Genomic DNA, 23,028 nt, shown 5'->3' on the forward strand with positions numbered 1-23,028 from the left:
AGACCTCGCTTTTCTCGCTAAAATCCCCACGCTGCAATCAAGAATACACTTAGGAAAGGAAGTTTAGGAGAGTGAGTTGACGGGCTAGTTGGTATTGCATGTTGTAGGAACAGCGCTAAGAACAGGACAGAAGCGCCCGTCCCTGTGCTTCCATGTTTGACTTCTGTCCTGTTCTTAGCGCTGTTCCTACACCACTTAGGAAAGCTTGAGTTGCCTCAATGTCGCTGCCCTGTTGCCCATTCCAATTTTCTTTGTTTTGCAGTATTGAAGCATTCTCATTTGCACATAGTAGCTAGTGCAAAAACAGCCATAATCGTCTCCTGGGGATCAGGGCAAGGAAGGAAAGACTGTAGCTTTCGTCAGCGCACGGCGATGCATCTCCTCCGAAGCGATGGAACTCGCGAGTCAGCCGTCAAAAATAGATTAAAAAAATTGAGCAGCAAATAGGAGTAATAAAAGATTAAGGATATAAAAAATGACACCGAACACATGGTGGCTTCGGCTTCGCCGCAGTGCTCCTGTGCCATGCGCTGCAGCAAACCCCCCCGCCCCCCCCCCTCCCCCCCCCCCCTCTCCCCCCCGCACAAAACTGATTTGCCCGGCTGAGTGACGTCTACGACCCTTGTCGACACGACTGGAGGAGATAGGTTTGGCGGTGCTGTCAAGTGGTCAACATTGATGATAATAATAATAATAATTGGTTTTGGGGGAAAGGAAATGACGCAGTATCTGTCTCATATATATCGTTGGACACCTGAACCGTGCAGTAAGGGAAGGGATAAAGAAGGGTCGAGTGAAAGAAGAAAGGATGATAGAGGTACCGTAGTGGAGGGCTCCGGAATAATTTCGACCACCTGGGGATCTTTAAAGTGCACTGACATCGCACAACACATGGGCGCCTTACCGTTTTTCCTCCATAAAAACGCAGCCGCCGCGGTCGGGTTCGAACCCGGGAACTCCGGGATGCGCTCAGTTTTCGAAAAGTATACGCTTCTGACACCATCTATAGTTCGAGTCGATGGCAGCCGCAAGAGCTAGAAGGTAAAATGTTCGGTGACGCTTCAAACAAGTAGTTGAAGGCGCGCGATGTGGTGTTTGAAGAGGATGATTCCTGAAGGCCCTGCTCTGTAGACGGACCTTGGTTCGCCGCATTCTCTTGAGGACCGTCGAGTACGTGATTCGTGAAGAACATATGACGTACGTTTAATTGGCACCGGAATATCGTGCCTCTCAGCAGGCATTTTCCGTTCCTTCCTGACTTCCAACAGGTGTGCAGAGCAGTCAGGGAACCTTGTTGGCACCGCGTCTTTCGCAAGACACGCTCACTGCGGTGTACATACGAGTACGTGGCTTCCCACGTTTGCGACACGAGATGAGGCTCGAAATGCTTCTCACATAAATAGTCTGAAGGCTGCAGCAAACGGTCCTTACGTGGGATGGCATTTCTCCCCAGCTTCGTCCTTTGGTGCCGAAAACAGCGACAACTAACTTTTCTTTGCACGAGTTGCAGCTTGTCGTGCATCGCGGAGCAAGTCACTTTCGTCCCATTGTCGAAGCACTGAAGCACCGGCGACAGCACCGTACTACACCAGAATCAAAATAGTCATATTTCAGTGAAAGAACAACAATACAGACCGAATTGGAAGTCCGTGCCGAAGAAAACTTATGTTCAACGGCGCTTTCACTGCGAACAGACGACGACGACACAAATCGGCGGGAAGGCCCGCTGTTGTATGCCGCCATCTGTCCGCAAGTAGCGAAATTGGGAGACTCTTCGCGCAAAGTTCGGAGCACAGGACAAGCGGCGCTGTTGGTACACCTTACTATTCTTACACCGTGCCATAAAGTTTCTTACTGTTAATAGTAAGAAACTCTATGGCGGTACGGGCCCCTGCGGTAAGCGAAGCACGGGCGTGAACATATATATTTGGCCCACTTCAGACTTTCCAGGCAGCTGATGCCGTTGCTGGTGCAGCTGTGAGCAAAAAAAGCTTGATAAAAAAAAATGGCGTTGAGCGATTACAGCGCTATTTTTTGTGCAGCGGTAGAAAGGAAACGTTCTTTCATTCGTGCTCGTACGAGTGTGCATACACGAACTGTCGATTTGGTTTAGCGTGTGCTTTTTGTTTCTATTTATTTTTCTAGGCACTATAATCTTGTTGTCTGGTGGAGCCTGTCGAGACCGTTTTATTAACTATACGTTTCTCTTTATACTATAAATAATATCCTCGAACAAACGTAAACGCATTGTTTTTATTGTTTTGCTTGTGTTTTGTGACGTAACCGGAACTTCCGCTGCTGCAGATTGGCCTCATCTGAAAATCTGGCCGAGCCTGTCGGCCTGACGCGAGTGGCTGTGGTTGTTTTGCTCAGTAGTTCAGCAGTGTCTTGGGTGGAGATATATTTTCTAACTGATCCTCCCTTCGTACGAGCATGGTGCGAAACTAGTGTGCTGTCCGGACCAACCATCTCATCGTGTCTGCGTTCCTTTTCCACAATTCCGCGCTACGGTTGTTTCCTTCGTCCACTAACCTCTGTGGCGGGCGTCGGGAGACGTAGTGCGGTGTGTAGCGTGTGACCATCTTCCTGGTACTCCCGCTACGTTCGGTGCCGTGTTGGTATTCCGCCGGGGCTTCTGCAGATGTTGTGACTCGTTCCAAAAGGGCGGCCAGCTTCACGAATTGCTGCGCCCACCGTGGTCGATGAAACTACCGGCGGCTTCGCTCGAGGTAAGCTCCCGAACCCTGTAGCTGTCTAGCTGAGCGAGCGGTTGCGTAAAGTTGATCTTGCCTTTATTTCTGTCATCAAACCTCTGAGTTCGTTTTCCGTTTGCCCTGCTTATTTTTCGCAGTGATCCGGAAACGTGGCATGGATGCCGGCCAACGATAGACAAATTCGCCGTCGATCTAGACAAAGTGCTCGATGAACTCGAGCAGAGTGAAGGTGGGCGTTAAAAGCCTGTACGGGCGACTTATTTACTACTCCAGTCACACGCGCGTCAACAGCGAACGAATCGGAGGCGTGACTTGTTTGGGATGAGAATGTTTGAGATTATCGCTTCGCCACTACTTTTATGTAGCTGCGAGGTTAAAGCTGGCAGCCTGGGACGCTGGAAAGCGCGAAGACGGTAGATGTAACACTCCGTGACAGTTTGTTCATTCGCCTTTAGTACTGCTGTGCAGCGTCGGTTCCTTAATCCCTTCAATGACAAACTTATCTTACTGATTGTTTAGAACCGGCACTAGGCCGCTTGCAATCAACTGCGCTTATCGCAACCTTATCATCGGAAACTGGTCCAGCGTTGATTGCTGTAGAAAGACGGAGGACCGGCTCCAAGGCTTTAGCCTGGCTTCGTGAAGTCTTTTATCAGGAAAAATGACAAGATGTTACAGAAAGCCAGTATATTAGCACTCATTTCTGCTTTATGGCACAGCCTTAATTGTACCTCTCTTCCCTCTATCCTTTCTGCCTGTTTATTTCATTTCGCCAGTCTGCCTGCGGTCTCTTTATTTCCGCTGCCCCTGTAGCGATGTCAGATGCTGGGGCTAGAAAAAAAACTTTCCTTCCTTTTTATAATTATTTCTTTTCTTAAATAAAACACTTCTACTACAACCTTCAGAGCCCCCATGACATATGCAGTTGAACTTCTTTTCCTGCCTTACGGAAAAGCAAAACATCGGTAATCCATCTCGTTTTCATTTACTGTTAACGGATATTACACCACAATAATTCTATCCATATGATGGTTTTGAAAGTAATATGCTCGTACTCATTAAAGCAATCAGGATTCTTGTCCCTAAGGCCCATACATTTTCAAAGAATGGCTCAAGCTTTTAGGCTGCTTGTCTTGGTTGTGTATCACTGAGCTGAAATGGCTGTTCTGTCGTGTTGATTGAAAGAGGCCTTACATGTTCTTGCATAGCTTGTCAGTGTTATTGCCTTTGCTTTTGCCTTACTTAGCCAGAAAGGGTTACCTCTTAAGAAATGGAAAGTTAAAAGGTGATTGTTTTGTCAATCTTTACAGGCTTGCTGTCGGAAAGGTTTCCCGAGGCCCAGTTTACTGCCTTAGAAGCATCCGGAACCACCACCCAGCCAAATTCCAAGTGTCGCGGTGACGTGCCACACCAGAATGGGGACCACAGCATTGCGCCACCTTCTTCAGTCATTGCTTCTACCACTACACGGCTACTGACGGATCCCAAGAGAGCAAGTAGTGATGGTGTCACCAGTGGGGAGGCTTACCTTTGGGACGATGCCCCTTCTGCAACGCCATTGCACTCGGAAAGAAATGCTAAGAATGGGATGACACACATACCAACGAGTGCTGCTGAAACGTCCACTGCTCAACTGCAAGATCGTGTCGATTTCCCTGGCGCGCCTACCACGACTCACGTCATTGGTCATGACAAGCCCACAGTGCCGGTTAGTGATCCCAACCAAAGCAGCTGTTTGAGAGACTTTGCTGAGCGACCTGGCTACTCCTCGAGACAGCAGTCTTCTGCAGTGCCTCCAGATGATAATGCCCTTGCAGAAACTTGTGGTGTATCTACTCTTCCCGCTGCCGACAGTCACGAAAGTGGTGGTGGTGCTAATTTGTACTGCAGGCAAAAGGATCAACACGATGATGGGGCGCAGCCGTGGACGACCTGTGGCGTACCTGAGCAGTCAGTGCCCTGTGCAGAATCGAGAACTTTGCCCGCAGCATCGGAACCCATCTTAGAAGGGGTTTGCAGTGATGGTGCTTCTAATGCAGTGCTTCCAAAGAGCTCACTTCTGGAAGAGAGCTTTCAGGGACCTGACTTGCTTTCCTTAAGTCCTGTTGAATATTCTAATGCATCTGACTGCCCTGGAGCCCCCAAATCATTGATTATCCTCTCTCCTGACAGTGCAGAGATGCAGAATGTAAGCAGCCTCGAGCAGCTGGTTAGCAGAAACTTAGTGCAAGATGGCAGAGCGATCCATGATTCTTCACTGCTTGATAGTGTTAGCTACCTTCCTCGGGTTGAAGCTGCCATGCCCAGCAGTGGTGTTGCAAAAGGCACTTCTGTCTCAGACTCCAGTGAATTACCGGACGACAGTAGTTTGCAGACAGAGGGCCCACATTTGCCGGAGGCAATAAAACCTATATCTGTGTCTGATGACAGGTCCAGTAAGCAAGAAAGTAGTAATGATCTGATGTCTAATGCATAGCAGGCATCAAAGCCACCTGCTGTTCCTTGTTTAAAGAGGACAAAGGACCAGCCGCTTCTTGCAGATCTGTCTGCATGCTCGAAAAGTGAGCAAAACACACAAGGCGCCCGTGAATCTTGTCCAGATGCATTGACAAGACCCACTGCTGGAGATGACGCCCAAACGTCTGGGACAGCCCATATTTCGAGCTGTGGTCCATCTATGTTGCTTTCCAACCAGTCTTCCAGTCCCACTGACAGCACAAACTTACAAGAACTTACATGTAAATTAGCGACACCCAACACCACGGAACCCAAATTTTTGCAGACTTCCGAGTCGCCTGTACAGCCTGTACGAGTGGACGTGTCCAGCGCACGGCTCTGCTTACTGGGCAGCCATCTCCAGTATGATCACATCATTACCAGGACATGCAGGTCTTGGTGCCAATATTAGGGCGGATGCCCTTGCTCAAGATTATACTAACTGAGCGGGGCACACCGACTCTACTTTCTACTCCCTCTCAACCCATTTTTCAAGCCGCCTGGAGACCCTCTGGCGAAATAGGTTGTCTCTACCCCCCACCATATAAGGAAATTTACCTGGAGGACTCCCACCACCTAAGAGGTTTCCAAACACTTACTTTTCCCAATCTCCACCACCTGCACTGCATTCACTCAACATTATGCGCAGATACATGTCCTCGGTGTGGCGAAATTTCCACATTCACGCAGATTACATGGACATGCTCAGCTAAACTGAACCACTTAAAGCTGCACAACGTGGCGCTGGAGCAGTGGGAGATGACGCTGGCCAGCGGCACCTTGGAATGCCAGGAGGTGCCAGTCGCCATCGCTAATGCGTCGGCGGAAGCCAATAGTCTCTTGGACTGAGTACCCACCCACAATCCGCTTTGGTCTCCTTCTTAGAAATAAATGTTTATTCCCTCTCTCTCCACACAAACCCTTTTTGCAATCTTGCTTGAATGTTTCGAATGAAATACGCCAGGCCATAAATACATCTCCATACGACGTGTTTTTATCGGATATGTGTTTTTATAGGGGAGGCGACAGGTTGCGCACGCTTGCATCCCGACATTTTATTGCATTGATTGAGCTAGACGGAATTACTATCAATGCTATTATTATGGAAAATTATTATGTATGTTCGCTTCAACAACCTTTCCCTCCCCATTTCTTTTTTTGCTCTTTTTGCTGTACATTATTTATACGCTCGTCACCTTAACCGCAACGTTCACACTGTTCCCCAAAGGAATAAATTTCCGCCCTGACAGAACCGTTCAGTCAATTTTTCTTTTTTTTACTAAAACAAGGTTCCCGCAGTCAGTTGCTCCGTGCTTGAAGGACCAAATACTGGTGAACCGAAAGACTTGCTTTAGAGCATGCCTGAGGCAGAGGACCATGCGGAGAAGTCCACACCTCGTGGATTCGCAGTTCCGCAAAATGCGGCAAGTTACGAAACCGAAACAACAAACATCTACGCGTTTTTGGAGATGGTGGTATTTGCGTGCATTTCCTACACATCCTGTAAGGCCAGAAAAAAAAAACGGAACTTGTCGGGCCTTTCCTGACTGGCTAGGATTTCACGATCGGCCGCAACTGGCTTACACAAGCACGAAAGCGAGCGCCGCAAAGAACCGTTATCTCCGCCCTAAGTACTAACATTCGTTTTAGCTAACGGCCCAGGCAAGGCACGCGACGTGAACGATCGCGGTGAACAAAAGATTATTGCGACATTGCAGATCCTCGGAGAAATCTGTGATCGTGCAAACAAATTCGGGTGATGCGCGGTCGTGTGCACTGCCTACAAAAGGCGCCCCAAACTTGTGTAACTTTACCGAATCGAAGCATTTTCTCGAGACCCCTCCGCTCCACACTTCTCATTACGCGGCGATCGCGCGAACACTACGTGTCCCGACGCCCGCCAGAGAGGTTTGTGTACGAAGGAAACAACCGTAGCGCGGAGCACAGAAAATGGACGCAGAGACGATGAGATGGTTGTTCGAAAATATGTTTCCACCGAAGTCATTGCTTAACCACTCAGCCACACAAACACAGCCACTCGGGACAGGACCGGCCGGAGTTTCAGATGAGGCCATTCTGCAGCTGCGGAAGTTCCGGTCACGTTACTAGTCATGCAAAACAAAAAAAAAATACGCGTTTACGTTTGTTCGAGGATGCTATTTATTGTATGACCTGAAATGCATAGTTAATAAAATGGTCTGGACAGGCTCGACCAGACACCCAGATTTTAGTACGTAGAAAAATAAATAGAAATATAAGCACTCACTAAACCAAAGTCAGTTTTTGTATGCCCACTCGCACGCCCACGAATGAAGAACTTTTTCTTTCTACCGCTGCGCAACGTGTAGCGCTGTAATCGTTCACTGTCATTTTTTTTTTTATCAGGGCTTGTTTGCTAACAGCCGCAACGGCGAAGACATCAGCTGCTTTGCGAAATTTGAAGTGGGCCAACTGTATGCGTTCACGTCCGTGCTTCGCTCACCGCAACGTCCCGTGCCGCCCATAAATCACGGTGTAATATCAGAGTGGTGTTCAACGAGCGCTCTGCAGGTGGCGCAGTCCGATAAAAAGTGGGTGCCTGTATTGATCGGTCATCCGTAGTTCATCAACCCGCCAAACCGAAAAGCGTTCAGGGGATTTAGTCCAACACGGCGTGCAGAATGTGCATGCGGACACCGGTGAGCGATCTCAGCAGAACCTGATAGCTGCTATTTTCATTGCGCTACATACATTAAATGAATAAAACTTGAAATCCTTGGCATAATGTGAAAATATCGTACGCACGTCAAAAGAGCTCAGGCCTGACTGTGAATCAGTCTGCATGCTATATACTGAAACTGCATAATATATTGCACTCGTAACCTCATCCGGCATTTGTAGCTTTATTATCAAAGAAAGTAAGGCACTCTAAAATCGGCGTCACTCATGAGCGAAAGAGCACATGTACGACCTACACGACATATGCAGCACGGAAATTAGACTTCGCTTTTCTCGCTAAAATCCCCACGCTGCAATCAAGAATACACTTAGGAAACCTTTGAGTTCCCTCAATGTCGGTGTCCTGTTGCCCATTCCTATTTTCTTTGTTTTGCAGTATTGAAGCATTCTCATTTACACATAGTAGCTAGTGTAAAAACAGCCATAATTGTCTCCTGGGGATCAGGGCAAGGAAGGAAAGACTGTAGCTTTCGTCAGCGCACGGCGATGCATCTCCTCCGAAGCGATGGAACTCGCGAGTCAGCCGTCAAAAATAAATAAAAAATTGAGCAGCAAATAGGAGCAATAAAAGATTAAGGATACAAAAAATGACAACAAACACATGGTGGCTTCGGCTTCGCCACAGCGCTCCTGTGTCATGCGCTGCAGCAACACCCCCCCCCCCCCCCCCCTTCCCGCACAAAACTATGAATAGCTCGGCTCAGTGGGGGTTGGCCACCAGGGGGCCAGGGAGTGCGGACGTGACTCACGTCGGTTCCGTGGAAAGTTGGTTTGTCTGGTGGAAATTGTGCCGATTCATGGAATAATTATTTGCCATCACCTGTGTAAAGTCACAAGTGTCATCTGGGTGACATTTTCATTAGCGTGAGTGGACGTTTGAACATTTTATGGCCTTTTTGTGTCGACCATGTTTCCCGCCTAGCTAAGCCTACCGCTAGCGGTAAACGAACGCGGCGGCTCGGCGACAGCCGAAGCCCCCGGCGCTCGCTTCGAAACGCCGTTGCATGACCATGGAGGTGACCGTAGAGGGTACGGAGATTACACCCGAAGAATTGAGAACCTCGGATTGGATCACTAAAATGGGAAAACATGTTAAAGTACTGCAGGACCTCACGAGAGGCGAACGGCGAGGAGGCAAAGATGGAGACGCCAGATTGGAACGCGGAGCCGAATCCGGAGAGGGCAGAAAGATAGCGGCGGAGGCGAACGCCGCATATAAAAAGCTGGGGCAGAAGAACGCGGAGCGCTCAATTGCGTCGTACCTTCCGCGTTTGCCAGCTAATGACTACAAGATAATTATTCGGCCGAAGAATGGGCTGGCGCTCGCGAAAGTTCCGACTACGAGGTTGAGTGCGGCGGTGCGTATGGCAGCGCAAATTCCATGGGTCAGAGGGCAGGACAAGGACGTGCTGATTCATAACGACAAACAAGGCACCCTGATTTTCAGCACCCCAGACATGGACACTGTCTGGAAGGTGACCAAGATTAAGTCTATCTATATCGACGACGACGAGTACGAAGTCACAGCGTACCTGGCGCCGCACGAGGACTGCGGGCGGGGTGTGGTGCACGGCATCGACCCGAAACTGACCATAGAGGAACTGACAGAGGCCTTCGGTAACCCGAGGAACCCCCGATACTTGGCGTTAGGAAGATGGGCAACTCCAGTTCGGCGATCGTCATCTTCAAACACGAGACAGTGCCGAGGTGGGTGTACTGTTACGACGTACCCCTAAAGTGCGTGCTCTACAAGAAGCGGTACGAGGTGTGCTACCGCTGTGGCGAGCTAGGACACAGATCGGACGTATGTGTCAGCGCCCAAGTTAAGTGTCTGGGATGCGGAATCATAGCCCCACCCGAGGATCACGTATGCGAGCCCAAGTGTAAATTGTGCGGCAAAGGTCACTTGACAGCAGACCGGAAATGCAAGGAAGCTTTCAGGACCCCTTATACGATAAAGAAGAGGCAATGGGAGGCCAAGCTGGCTATGGAAGTCATGGAAGAGGAAGCGCGGAAGGCGAAGGAGACCGAAGTAGGAAGGAGCCGGTTCGAAAAGCATCAAGGGAGATCCAGGAGTCAGTCAGGAAACCAGAGCGAGTCGAGAGGGAGATCAGAGTCCTTCCCGCGTCTACCGAATCTGCGGGAAGTGGAGAAGCAAAAGAAGGCCCAACCCGGGACTGCGGGCCACTCCGGAGGCGCTGTCGTCAACAACCCAGCGAGGCCCAAGTCTCCGAGCCGAAAGGTGGGTTGGGTGAGCGAAGCCTCCCAGGATACACGCGATGAAGAAATCTTCCAGATTAAGGAAGAAAATCGATTGCTTAAGGCACAGCTCGCAGCGATGAGCAAGCAAATTGAGGAGCTTAGAATAGCGCTTAAGCCTAATGCAGCACCTGCGAAACAATCGCAGATGCCACAAAATCCAGTTGTAAGAGCATCAGAGGAGCAGGGTGCGGCTCAGCCGCCGGCTAAGAAGAGGGCGAAGGAAGTAGAGAAGCCCATAATAGATATGGACACAGAGAAAGTGATAGACATGAAAATAGAACAATTGGAGGCAAAATTTGAGGCCAAATCTAGACAGGACAATGAATGGCGCAAGGCTTTTGAAGAACGCATGTTAGGGATGTTCCAAACCCTCTCAGAGCAGCTGCATCAACGAGATAACAGCGTCGCAGAGCAAATACATCAGAGGGATAATAACCTCACTGAACAACTTAAGGAAGAATTTGCGAAAAGGGACCGGGCGTACGAACACCTCACCCAACAAGTACTAGGAAACCAGATGAATCAGCTGATTGGCAATCATGGCTCACAGATCCAGTTAAACCACCGTTTGGCAATGGAATTGTAGAGGTTTCACGCGCAAGCGTGCTGTCTTGCAGGAATTCCTGAGAAACGGGGACCGACCGGAGCTAATAGCACTACAAGAATGCGGCAGAAAAGCAAAATTGTCGGGGTACAAATCATACGTAGGCGAGGGTGAAAACACGCAGGTGGCCACCCTAGTCAAACGAAACATCACGGCGGTGCAGCATAACATCGGGAGTACAGAAATAGACCATGCTCTCGTAGAACTGATACCGCGAAGAAAGAGAGAAAGTAGCTTGTTCGTATTAAATGTCTACAGTTCTCCCAAACAAAGGAAATGTGAATTCGGGGATCTCTTCGCAACGACGCGACGTAAGATAAAGAACAACCCGCTGTTGATCGTGGGGGACTTAAATGCTCACCATTCGGCATGGGGATATAAACAGGCTTCAATCAAGGGCAGGAAATTGTGGGACGACATACAGACTCATAATCTGGATTTGATAACCGACCCGCTGCAACCCACAAGGAAGGGAAATAGTGTCGCGAGTGACACAACACCTGACCTCACCTTGACGGGGAGCGGCACTAGAGCCACGTGGTGCAATACAAACGAGGATCTGGGAAGCGATCATAGAAGTGGTGGTAGAAGGAGGCCCGACAATTCCCGGGAAACGGAAGGTAGAGGCCGTAAATTGGGACGCTTTCAGGGCACTCAGGGACAACCCGGCTCCCGTCTCTGACATTGCGGAATGGAGCGATGGGGTGGTACGGTCTGCTAAAGAGGCCACCGAAGCGGTGGAAATCGAGGGGGACAACGAAGCCGTAGACAGGAGATTAATAAATCTCTGGAGGAAAAAGAAAGGGTTGGAGGATCGACTTCGACAAAGGAGATGGGATCGGAATATCAGGAAACAGATAGCGGCTTTAAACAGAGAAATTGGAGAGCACGCAATCGCACTCACGAAGCAGAATTAGGGGAACGTCTGCGATCAGATGGAGACGAATATGAGTACCGCACGAACGTGGCGACTTCTTCGCCACCTCTTAGATCCGGATAGCACAAAGTCAGCGTCCAAACAACAGCTGGAAAGACTGGCGCATCAGTTTGAAGGCACTAAGAAGGAACTATTAGAAGAAGTTCGCAACAGGTACATAAATCCCGCCGGACCCGAACCCCTCCCGGACTATGAAGGGGGAGAGAATTCGGAATTAGACGCCCCGCTCTCCCTGGCAGAAGTCAGAGCGGAGATTAATCGCCTGCGGACTAAGTCAGCAGCGGGGCCGGATAGAGTGAGCAACAGAATGCTTCGTAATTTAGACGACAGGTCCATCGCCAACATCGCAACGTACATGCAGGAGTGCTGGGAGAAAGGGACGATACCACAGGAGTGGAAACTCGCAAATCTCATTTTCATTCCCAAGTCGGGGAAGAAACTGGGCCTCGAGAACCTCAGGCCGATATCGCTCACCTCCTGCGTGGGTAAGCTTATGGAACATGTCGTTCAGACGCGGCTCAGTAGGTACATAGAGGACAATGGGCTATACCCAGACACCATGATCGGCTTCCGACCAAAGCTGTCGGCATGCGACGTGATGCTGCAACTCAAGGACCAAATTATAGACAAGCAAACCCGAGACACGAAAGTGATTGTGGGGTTGGATGTGGCAAAGGCATTTGACAACGTGAGGCACGTGTCGATCTTAGAGAATCTGAACTCACTAAATGTAGGTAAGAGAGTGTATAGTTACATCAAGGACTTTCTTACGAACAGGAAAGCCACTCTCAAGATAGGGGAAGACTCCATCGAGGACATTATACTTGGTAACACAGGAACGCCGCAAGGCTCGGTGTTATCACCGACCCTCTTCAACATTGCGATGTTGAGACTCCCCGAACTGTTGGCGGACATTGAGAATTTAAACCACACAATATACGCGGATGACATAACATTATGGATAAATAAGGGGAGTGACGGACAAATTGAAAGCTCTCTGCAAAAAGCAATTGACATCATTGAAGAGTACCTGAAACCCAAGGGACTTAAATGCTCGGCCGAAAAGTCGGAAGCACTGTTCCTGATGCCCCCTGGAAAACGGCGGCTTCACCAAAAGCACGAGGCAGACATCCACCTGTATGTCAATGGCGGAGAGATCCCCGCGGTTGACAGTATCCGCGTCCTCGGGCTAAGGATTCAGGCGAATCGGAAGAATCATGAAACGCTTGCTAGGTTAGAAGCTAGTGCAAATCAGACGTGTCGCCTTATCAGAAGAATAGCGAACAGGCACGCTGGGATGAAGGAGGCGAATCTCTTGAGACTCGTGCAAGCCTTCGTAATCAGTAGGATAGTGTACGTGGCACCCTACCTGAAACTCAACGGAGCGGAACGGAACAAGCTCGAAATCATTATCAGGAAAAGTGTCAAGGTCGCACTCGGCCTACCCCCGAACACATCCACCGAGAGACTTATGAAGCTAGGGGTCTCCAACACTCTCGCGGAGCTCATTGAGGCTGCCCTTACCGCTCAGCATCAAAGGCTACTCGGTTCTGAAACGGGGAGGAAAATTTTAGAGAGATTGGGCTACGAGCCCAAGCATGAACATGCCCGCTCACGAGACATACCACGACAAATCAGGGACAAGATTAAAATCCCTCCGCTGCCCAGAAACATGCACCCCGCCTTTCACGAAGGCAGGCGCAAAGACAGGTCAGAAGCATTACATGCTAGGTATACAGGTCGACAGGACGTCCTGTATACGGACGCTGCAATATATGAGAGCAAAGCCGCACACGCGGCTGTGGCGGTTAAGGAAGACGGAACCCCGGTGGCGTGCTGCACAGTCAGTGGTGTCAAGACAGTAGAAGCTGAGGAAGTGGCGATAGCCTTAGCCGCCAGCCAAGGAGGGGTCAAGGTGGTCATTAGCGATTCAAAAAACGCTGTGAGAAATTACGAATCGGGGAGGGTGACGGAGACTGCCATCCGTATATTAAGCAGGGAAGGAGGACCCAGAGAACTGGTTCTGCTCGTTTGGGCACCAGCTCACCAAGGACTTAAAGGGAACGAGGAGGCTCATTCGGTCGCCCGAGGTCTCACTTACCGGTCGACCCCTGGGACCTCCCAAATCTCTGGAAGTACAAACAGCACAGAGGATATGCGCGCATACCAGGAAATCACACAATATTACAGACTAAATCGTCAGATTTATCCGGGAGCGGACAAAACGCTCAATAAAAAAGAGGAGGTTCTTTGGAGGAAATTACAGACAGGGGTTTTTCCCAACCCAGTACTCTACAGCAAGTGGCATCCTACAGTATTCAGGTCAAAGTGCAAATTTTGCGATCAGCCAGCAAATTTGGTCCACATGGTGTGGACGTGCCCGGCTAAATATGATAGCTCACGCACTATAGAATCCTGGGAGGCTTTGCTCCGCAGCCCAGACCCCAACGTCCAGCAAGACATCATCGGTCAAGCCCTTGCTGCTGCTGTATCCCAAGGGATCCCGGCCGACGGCTAGGGCCGACAGGGGAGATGGACTTCTCTCCTGGCGTTCATTGACTGGTGTTACAATAAAGTTGTTTCTCTCTCTCTCTCTCGGCTCAGTGACGTCTACGACCCTTGTCGACACGACTGGAGGAGATAGGTTTGGCAATGCTGTCAAGTGGTCAACTTTGATGATAATAATAATTGGTTTTTTTGGGGGAAAGGAAATGGCGCATTATATGTCTCATACATCGTTGCACACCTGAACCGCGCCGTAAAGGAAGGGATAAAGGAGGGAGTGAAAGAATAAAGGATGAGAGAGGTGTCGTAGTGGAGGGCTCCGGAATAATTTCGACCACCTAGGGATCTTTACCGTGCACTGACATCGCACAACACATGGGTGCCTTACCGTTTTTCCTCCATAAAAACGCAGCCGCCGCGGTCGGGTTCGAACCCGGGAACTCCGGGATTCGCTCAGCTTTCGAAAAGTATACGCTTCTGACACCATCTGTAGTTCGAGTCGATGGCAGCCGCAAGAGCTAGAAGGTAATATATTCGGTGACACTTCAAACAAGTATTTGAAGGCGCGCGATGTGGTGTTTGACGAGGATGATTCCTGCAGGCCCTCCTCTGTAGACGGATCTTGGTTCGCCGCATTGTCTTGAGGACCGTCGAGTACGTGATTCGTGAAGAACATATGACGTACGTTTAATTGGCACCGGAATATCGTGCCTCTCAGGAGGCATTTTCCGTTCCTTCCTGACTTCCAACAGGTGTGCAGAGCAGTCAGGGAACCTTGTTGGCACCGCGTCTTTCGCAAGACACGCTCACTGCGGTGTACATACGAGTACGTGGCTTCCCACGTTTTCGACACGAGATGAGGCTCGAAATGCTTCCATTTGGTGCCGAAAACAGCGACAACTAACTTTTCTTTGCACGAGTTGTAGCCTGTCGTGCGTCGCGGAGCAAGTCACTTTCGTCCCATTGTCGAAGCACTGAAGCACCGGCGACAGCACCGTACTCCACCAGAATCAAAATACAGTCATATTTCAGTCAAAGAACAACAATACAGACCGAATTGGAAGTCCGTGCCGAAGAAAACTTATGTTCAACGGCGCGTTCACTGCAAACAGAAGACGACGACACAAAACGGCGGGAGGGCCCGCTGTTGTGTGCCTCATTCTGTCCGCAAATAGGGAAATTGAGAGACTCTTCGCGCAAAGTTCGGAGCACAGGACAAGCGGCGCTGTTGGTACACCTTACACGAAATGGAGAAAGCGAACTAGAAAATTGACAAGCAAATATCTGGACAGCAGTAAGGGGGCAAATCAGCATTTATCGGTTAAGAAAAGGTTAAAGGAACAGAGAGAGCTTTGTGGAAAACAGGGATGCTGACGAAATCGGCACTGGAAACATACCGGACCTTTAAACAGGAAATTGTCAAAGAAAATATCTATGATAATTGTAGGGGAAGTTCTTTGTTGTTTGAGGCCAGGACTGGAGTTTTGCGGACTAAGACGTATAGAGTCAGGTACCAGGAGATAGACACTTTGTGCATTGCGTGCGGAGAGGAGGAGGAAACGGCTGAACACTTGATACTTTTCTGCAAAGGGCTTCACCCTACAGTGGAAGGCAGCGGGGCTGACTTACCCAAGGCATTGGGGTTTAGGGATAGTGAAGGGAAAGTGGATTTTAAGAGGTTAGAAGTAACCAAGCGAAGGTTATCTGATTGGTGGCTATAAGCAAGACAGGAGTAAAATTTCACAAGACATGGCTAGGTGGCTTGAGCCACCGCCCGATGTAAAGGGTTCAGCCGTATCCATCCATCCACCCATCCATCCATCTATTCTTCTTACACCGTGCCATAAAGTTTCTTACTGTTAATAGTAAGAAACTCTATGGCGGTACGGGCCCCTGCGGTAAGCGAAGCACGGGCGTGAACATATATATTTGGCCCACTTCAGACTTTCCAGGCAGCTGATGCCGTTGCTGGTGCAGCTGTGAGCAAAAAAAGCTTGATAAAAAAAAATGGCGTTGAGCGATTACAGCGCTATTTTTTGTGCAGCGGTAGAAAGGAAACGTTCTTTCATTCGTGCTCGTACGAGTGTGCATACACGAACTGTCGATTTGGTTTAGCGTGTGCTTTTTGTTTCTATTTATTTTTCTAGGCACTATAATCTGGGTGTCTGGTGGAGCCTGTCGAGACCGTTTTATTAACTATACATTTCTCTTTATACTATAAATAATATACTCGAACAAATGTAAACGCATAGTTTTTTTGTTTTGCTTGTGTTTTGTGACGTAACCGGAACTTCCGCTGCTGCAGATTGGCCTCATCTGAAAATCTGGCCGAGCCTGTCGGCCTGACGCGAGTGGCTGTGGTTGTTTTGCTCAGTAGTTCAGCAGTGTCTTGGGTGGAGATATATTTTCTAACTGATCCTCCCTTCGTACGAGCATGGTGCGAAACTAGTCTGCTGTCAGGACCAACCATCTCATCGTGTCTGCGTTCCTTTTCCACAATTCCGCGCTACGGTTGTTTCCTTCGTCCACAAACCTCTGTGGCGGGCGTCGGGAGACGTAGTGCGGTGTGTAGCGTGTGACCATCTTCCCGGTACTCCCGCTACGTTCGGTGCCGTGTTGGTATTCCGCTGGGGCTTCTGCAGATGTTGTGACTCGTTCCAAAAGGGCGGCCAGCTTCACGGATTGCTGCGCCCACCGTGGTCGATGAAACTACCGGCGGCTTCGCTCGAGGTAAGCTCCCGAACCCTGTAGCTGTCTAGCTGAGCGAGCGGTTGCGTAAAGTTGATCTTGCCTTTATTTCTGTCATCAAACCTCTGAGTTCGTTTTCCGTTTGCCCTGCTTATTTTTCGCAGTGATCCGGAAACGTGGCATGGATGCCGGTCAACGATGGACAAATTCGCCGTCGATCTAGACAAATTGCTCGATGAACTCGAGCAGAGTGAAGGTGGGCGTTAAAAGGCTGTACGGGCGACTTATTTACTACTCCAGTCACACGCGCGTCAACAGCGAACGAATCGGAGGCGTGACTTGTTTGGGATGAGAATGTTTGAGATTATCGCTTCGCCACTACTTTTATGTAGCTGCGAGGTTAAAGCTGGCAGCCTGGGACGCTGGAAAGCGCGAAGACGGTAGATGTAACACTCCGTGACAGTTTGTTCATTCGCCTTTAGTACTGCTGTGCAGCGTCGGTTCCTTAATCCCTTCAATGACAAACTTATCTTACTGATTGTTTAGAACCGGCACTAGGCCGCTTGCAATCAACTGCGCCTATCGCAACCTTATCATCGGAAACTGGTCCAGCGTTGATTGCTGAAGAAAGACGGAGGACCGGCTCCAAGGCTTTAGCCTGGCCTCGTGAAGTCTTTTATCAGGAAAAATGACTAGATGTTCCAGAAAGCCAGTATATTAGCACACATTTCTGCTTTATGGCACAGCCTTAATTGTACCTCTCTTCCCTCTATCCTTTCTGCCTGTTCATTTCATTTCGCCAGTCTGCCGGCGGTCTCTTTATTTCCGGGGCCCCCGTAGCGATGGCAGATGCTGGGGCTAGAAAAAAAACTTTCCTTCCTTTTTATAATTATTTCTTTTCTTAAATAAAACACTTCTACTACAACCTTCAGAGCCCCCATGACATATGCAGTTGAACTTCTTTTCCTGCCTTATGGAAAAGCAAAACATCGGTAATCCATCTCGTTTTCATTCACTGTTAACGGATATTACACCACAATAATTCTATCCATATGATGGTTTTGAAAGTAATATGCTCGTACTCATTAAAGCAATCAGGATTCTTGTCCCTAAGGCCCATACATTTTCAAAGAATGGCTCAAGCTTTTAGGCTGCTTGTCTTGGTTGTGTATCACTGAGCTGAAATGGCTGTTCTGTCGTGTTGATTGGAAGAGGCCTTACATGTTCTTGCATAGCTTGTCAGTGTTATTGCCTTTGCTTTTGCCTTACTTAGCCAGAAAGGGTTACCTCTTAAGAAAAGGAAAGTTAAAAGGTGATTGTTTTGTCAATCTTTACAGGCTTGCTGTCGGAAAGGCTTCCCGAGGCCCAGTTTCCCGCCTTAGAAGCATCCGGAACCACCACCCAGCCAAATTCCAAGTGTCGCGGTGACGTGCCACACCAGAATGGGGACCACAGCATTGCACCACCTTCTTCAGTCATTGCTTCTACCACTACACGGCTATTGACGGATCCCAAGAAAGCAAGTAGTGATGGTGTCACCAGTGGGGAGGCTTACCTTTGGGACGATGCCCCTTCTGCAACGCCATTGCACTCGGAAAGAAATGCTAAGAATGGGATGACACACATATCAACGAGTGCTGCTGAAACGTCCACTGCTCAACTGCAAGATCGTGTCGATTTCCCTGGCGCGCCTACCACGACTCACGTCATTGGTCATGACAAGCCCACAGTGCCGGTTAGTGATCCCAACCAAAGCAGCTGTTTGAGAGACTTTGCTGAGCGACCTGGCTACTCCTCGAGACAGCTGTCTTCTGCAGTGCCTCCAGATGATAATGCCCTTGCAGAAACTTGTGGTGTATCTACTCTTCCCGCTGCCGACAGTCATGAAAGTGGTGGTGGTGCTAATTTGTACTGCAGGCAAAAGGATCAACACGATGATGGGGCGCAGCCGTGGACGACCTGTGGTGTACCTGAGCAGTCAGTGCCCTGTGCAGAATCGAGAACATTGCCCGCAGCATCAGAACCCATCTTAGAAGGGGTTTGCAGTGATGGTGCTTCTAATGCAGTGCTTCCAAAGAGCTCAGTTCTGGAAGAGAGCTTTCAGAGATCTTACTTGCTTTCCTTAAGTCCTGTTGAATATTCTAATGCATCTGACTGCCCTGGAGCCCCCAAATCATTGATTATCCTCTCTCCTGACAGTGCAGAGATGCAGAATGTAAGCAGCCCTGAGCAGCTGGTTAGCAGAAACTTAGTGCAAGATGGCAGAGCGATCCATGATTCTTCACTGCTTGATAGTGTTAGCTACCTTCCTCGGGTTGAAGCTGCCATGCCCAGCAGTGGTGTTGCAAAAGGCAGCTCTGTCTGAGACTCTAGGGAATTACCGGGCGACAGTAGTTTGCAGGCAGTGGCCGCCATTTGCCGGAGGCAATAAACCTATATCTGTATCTGATGACAGGTCCAGTAAGCAAGAAAGTAGTAATGATCTGATGTCTAATGCACGGCAGGCATCAAAGCCACCTGCTGTTCCTTGTTTAAAGAGGACAAAAGACCAGTCGCTTCTTGCGGATCTGTCTGCATGCTCGAAAAGTGAGCAAAACTCACAAGGCGCCCATCAATCTTGTCCAGATGCATTGACAAGACCCACTGCTGGAGATGACGCCCAGACGTCTGGGACAGCCCATATTTCGAGCTGTAGTCCATCTATGTTGCTTTCCAACCCGTCTTTCAGTCCCACTGACAGCACGAACTTACAAGAACTTACATGTAAATTAGCGACACCCAACACCACGGAACCCAAATTTTTGCAGACTTGCGAGCCGCCTGTATAGCCTGTACGAGTGGACGTGTCCAGCGCATGGCCCTGCGTACTGGGCAGCCATCTCCAGTATGATCACATCATCACCAGGACATGCAGGTCTCGGTGGCAAGATTAGGGCAGATGCCCTTGCTCAAGATTATACTAACTGAGCGGGGCACACCGACTCTACTTTCTACTCCCTCTCAACCCATTTTTCAAGCCGCCTGGAGACCCTCTGGCAAAATAGGTTGTCTCTACCCCCACCATATAAGGAAATTTACCTGGAGGACTCCCACCACCTAAGACGTTTCCAAACACTTACTTTTCCCAATCTCCACCACCTGCACCGCATTCACTCAACATTATACGCATATACATGTCCTCGGTGTGGCGAAATTCCCACATTCACGCAGATTACATGGACATACTCAGCTAAACTGAACCACTTAATGCTGCACAACGCGGCGCTGGAGCAGTGGGAGATGACGTTGGCCAGCGGCACCTTGGAATGCCAGGAGGTGCCAGTCGCCATCGCTAATGCGTCAGCGGAAGCCAGTAGTCTTTTGGACTGAGTGCCCACCCACAATCCCCTTTGGTCTCCTTCTTAGAAATAAACGTTTATTCCCTCTCTCTCCACACAAACCCTTTTTGCAATCTTGCTTGAATGTTTCGAATGAAATACGCCAGGCCATAAATACATCTCCATGAGGACTCCCACCACCTAAGACGTTTCCAAACACTTACTTTTCCCAATCTCCACCACCTGCACCGCATTCACTCAATATTATACGCATATACATGTCCTCGGTGTGGCGAAATTCCCACATTCACGCAGATTACATGGACATACTCAGCTAAACTGAACCACTTAATGCTGCACAACGCGGCGCTGGAGCAGTGGGAGATGACGTTGGCCAGCGGCACCTTGGAATGCCAGGATGTGCCAGTCGCCATCGCTAATGCGTCAGCGGAAGCCAGTAGTCTTTTGGACTGAGTGCCCACCCACAATCCCCTTTGGTCTCCTTCTTAGAAATAAACGTTTATTCCCTCTCTCTCCACACAAACCCTTTTTGCAATCTTGCCTGAATGTTTCGAATGAAATACGCCAGGGCATAAATACATCTCCATACGACGTGTTTTTATCTGATATGTGTTTTTATAGGGGAGGCGACAGGTTGCGCACGCTTGCATCCCGACATTTTATTGCATTGATTGAGCTAGACGGAATTACTATCAATGCTATTATTATGTAAAATTATGTATGTTCGCTTCAACAACCTTTCCCTCCCCATTTCTTTTTTTTGCTCTTTTTGCTGTACATTATTTATACGCTCGTCACCGTAACCGCAACGTTCACACTGTTCCCGAAAGAAATAAGTTTCCGCCCTAACAGAACCGTTCAGTCAATTTTTCTCTTTTTTTTTCTTTACTAAAACAAGGTTCCCGGAGTCAGTTGCTCCGTGCTTGATGGACCAAATACTGGTGAACCGAAAGACTTGCTTTAGAGCATGCCTGAGGCAGAGGGCCATGCGGAGAAGTCCACACCTCGTGGATTCGCAGTTCCGCAAAATGCGGCAAGTTACGAAACCGAAACAACAAACATCTACGCGTTTTTGGAGATGGTGGTATTTGCGTGCATTTCCTACGCATCCTGTAAGGCCAGAAAAAAAACGGAACTTGTCGAGCCTTTCTTGAGTGGCTAGGATTTCACGATCGGCCGCAAGTGGCTTACACAAGCACGAAAGCGAGCGCCGCAAAGAACCATTATCTCCGCCCTAAGTTCTAACATTCGTTTTAGCTAACGGCCCAGGCAAGGCACGCGACGTGAACGATCGCGGTGAACAAAAGATTATTGCGACATTGCAGATCCTCGGCGAAATCTGTGATCGTGCAAACAAATTCGGGTGATGCGCGGTCGTGTGCACTGCCTACAAAAGGCGCCCAAAACTTGTGTAACTTTACCGAATCGAAGCATTTTCTCGAGACCCCTCCGCTCCACACTTCTCATTACGCGGCGATCGCGCGAACACTACGTGTCCCGACGCCCGCCAGAGAGGTTTGTGTACGAAGGAAACAACCGTAGCGCGGAGCACAGAAAATGGACGCAGAGACGATGAGATGGTTGTTCGAAAATATGTTTCCACCGAAGTCATTGCTTAACCACTCAGCCACACAAACACAGCCACTCGGGACAGGACCGGCCGGAGTTTCAGATGAGGCCATTCTGCAGCTGCGGAAGTTCCGGTCACGTTACTAGTCATGCAAAAAAAAAAAAATACGCGTTTACGTTTGTTCGAGGATGCTATTTATTGTAGGACCTGAAATGCATAGTTAATAAAATGGTCTGGACAGGCTCGACCAGACACCCAGATTTTAGTACGTAGAAAAATAAAGAGAAATATAAGCACACACTAAACCAAAGTCAGTTCTTGTATGCCCACTCGCCCGCGCACGAATGAAGAACTTTTCCTTTCTACCGCTGCACAACGTGTAGCGCTGTGTAAGATTACGGTGTAAGATTAGAGTGGTGTTCAACGAGCGCTCTGCAGGTGGCGCAGTCCGATAAAAAGTGGGTGAGGATAAATAACAGTGTTGAGTATCTGACAGAGCATGAAAAATATGTAATGAATAAAGCTAGTAGGAATGCAGCTGTCATGAAAAATAGGGCACTGTGGAATTACAATAGGTATGAGGTGGTAAGAGTGATCTGGAAAGGGGTGATGGTCCCTAGCCTGACCTTCGGGAATGCGGTCCTGTGTATGAGGCCAGATGTTCAAGCAAGGCTGGAAATTAGGCAACGGGGAGTAGGGAGGTTAGCTTTGGGAGCACATGGCAATACACCAAATCAGGGGGTACAGGGTGATATGGGATGGGCGTCTTTCGAGAGCACAGAGGCTAGCAGTAAGATAGCATTTGAGGAACGATTGAGAAGGATGGAGGAAAAGCGGTGGGCTAGGAAAGTTATCAGATACCTGTATATAAAGAAGGTTGACACGAAATGGAGAAAGCGAACTAGAAAATTGACAAGTAAATATCTGGACAGCAGTAAGGGGGCAAATCAGCAATTATCGGTTAAGAAAAAGGTTAAAGGAACAGAGAGAGCTTTGTGGAAAACAGGGATGCTGACGAAATCGGCACTGGAAACATACCGGACCTTTAAACAGGAAATTGTCAAAGAAAATATCTATGATAATTGTAGGCGAAGTTCTTTGTTGTTTGAGGCCAGGACTGGAGTTTTGCGGACTAAGACGTATAGAGTCAGGTACCAGGAGATAGACACTTTGTGCATTGCGTGCGGAGAGGAGGA

General features: G+C 49.1%; 1 protein-coding gene, 1 long non-coding RNA gene and 1 pseudogene across 2 annotated transcripts; all 3 read left to right on the forward strand.

The window, feature by feature from the left end:
• The first annotated feature begins 2,282 nt into the window (after nt 1–2,282).
• LOC144110274 (uncharacterized) lies at nt 2,283–6,460 on the forward strand. The gene is made up of 3 exons (XR_013309783.1): nt 2,283–2,729; nt 2,852–2,943; nt 4,025–6,460. It is a non-coding gene; the product is annotated as an uncharacterized LOC144110274 (long non-coding RNA).
• Nucleotides 6,461–8,938: 2,478 nt separating this feature from the next.
• LOC144110926 (uncharacterized) lies at nt 8,939–10,776 on the forward strand (annotated as a pseudogene).
• A 5,733-nt stretch (nt 10,777–16,509) lies between these two features.
• On the forward strand, nt 16,510–19,813 carry LOC144110272 (uncharacterized). Its single transcript, XM_077643115.1, has 3 exons — nt 16,510–16,966; nt 17,089–17,180; nt 18,262–19,813. The coding sequence occupies exons 2-3, from the start codon at nt 17,123–17,125 to the stop codon at nt 19,287–19,289; spliced, it is 1,086 nt and encodes a 361-aa protein (XP_077499241.1). The 5' UTR covers nt 16,510–16,966; nt 17,089–17,122; the 3' UTR covers nt 19,290–19,813.
• Nucleotides 19,814–23,028: the final 3,215 nt, after the last annotated feature.

The sequence above is a fragment of the Amblyomma americanum genome, chromosome 11 (genome assembly GCF_052857255.1).
Source record: "Amblyomma americanum isolate KBUSLIRL-KWMA chromosome 11, ASM5285725v1, whole genome shotgun sequence".
Classification (NCBI taxonomy): Eukaryota; Metazoa; Arthropoda; class Arachnida; order Ixodida; family Ixodidae; genus Amblyomma; species Amblyomma americanum.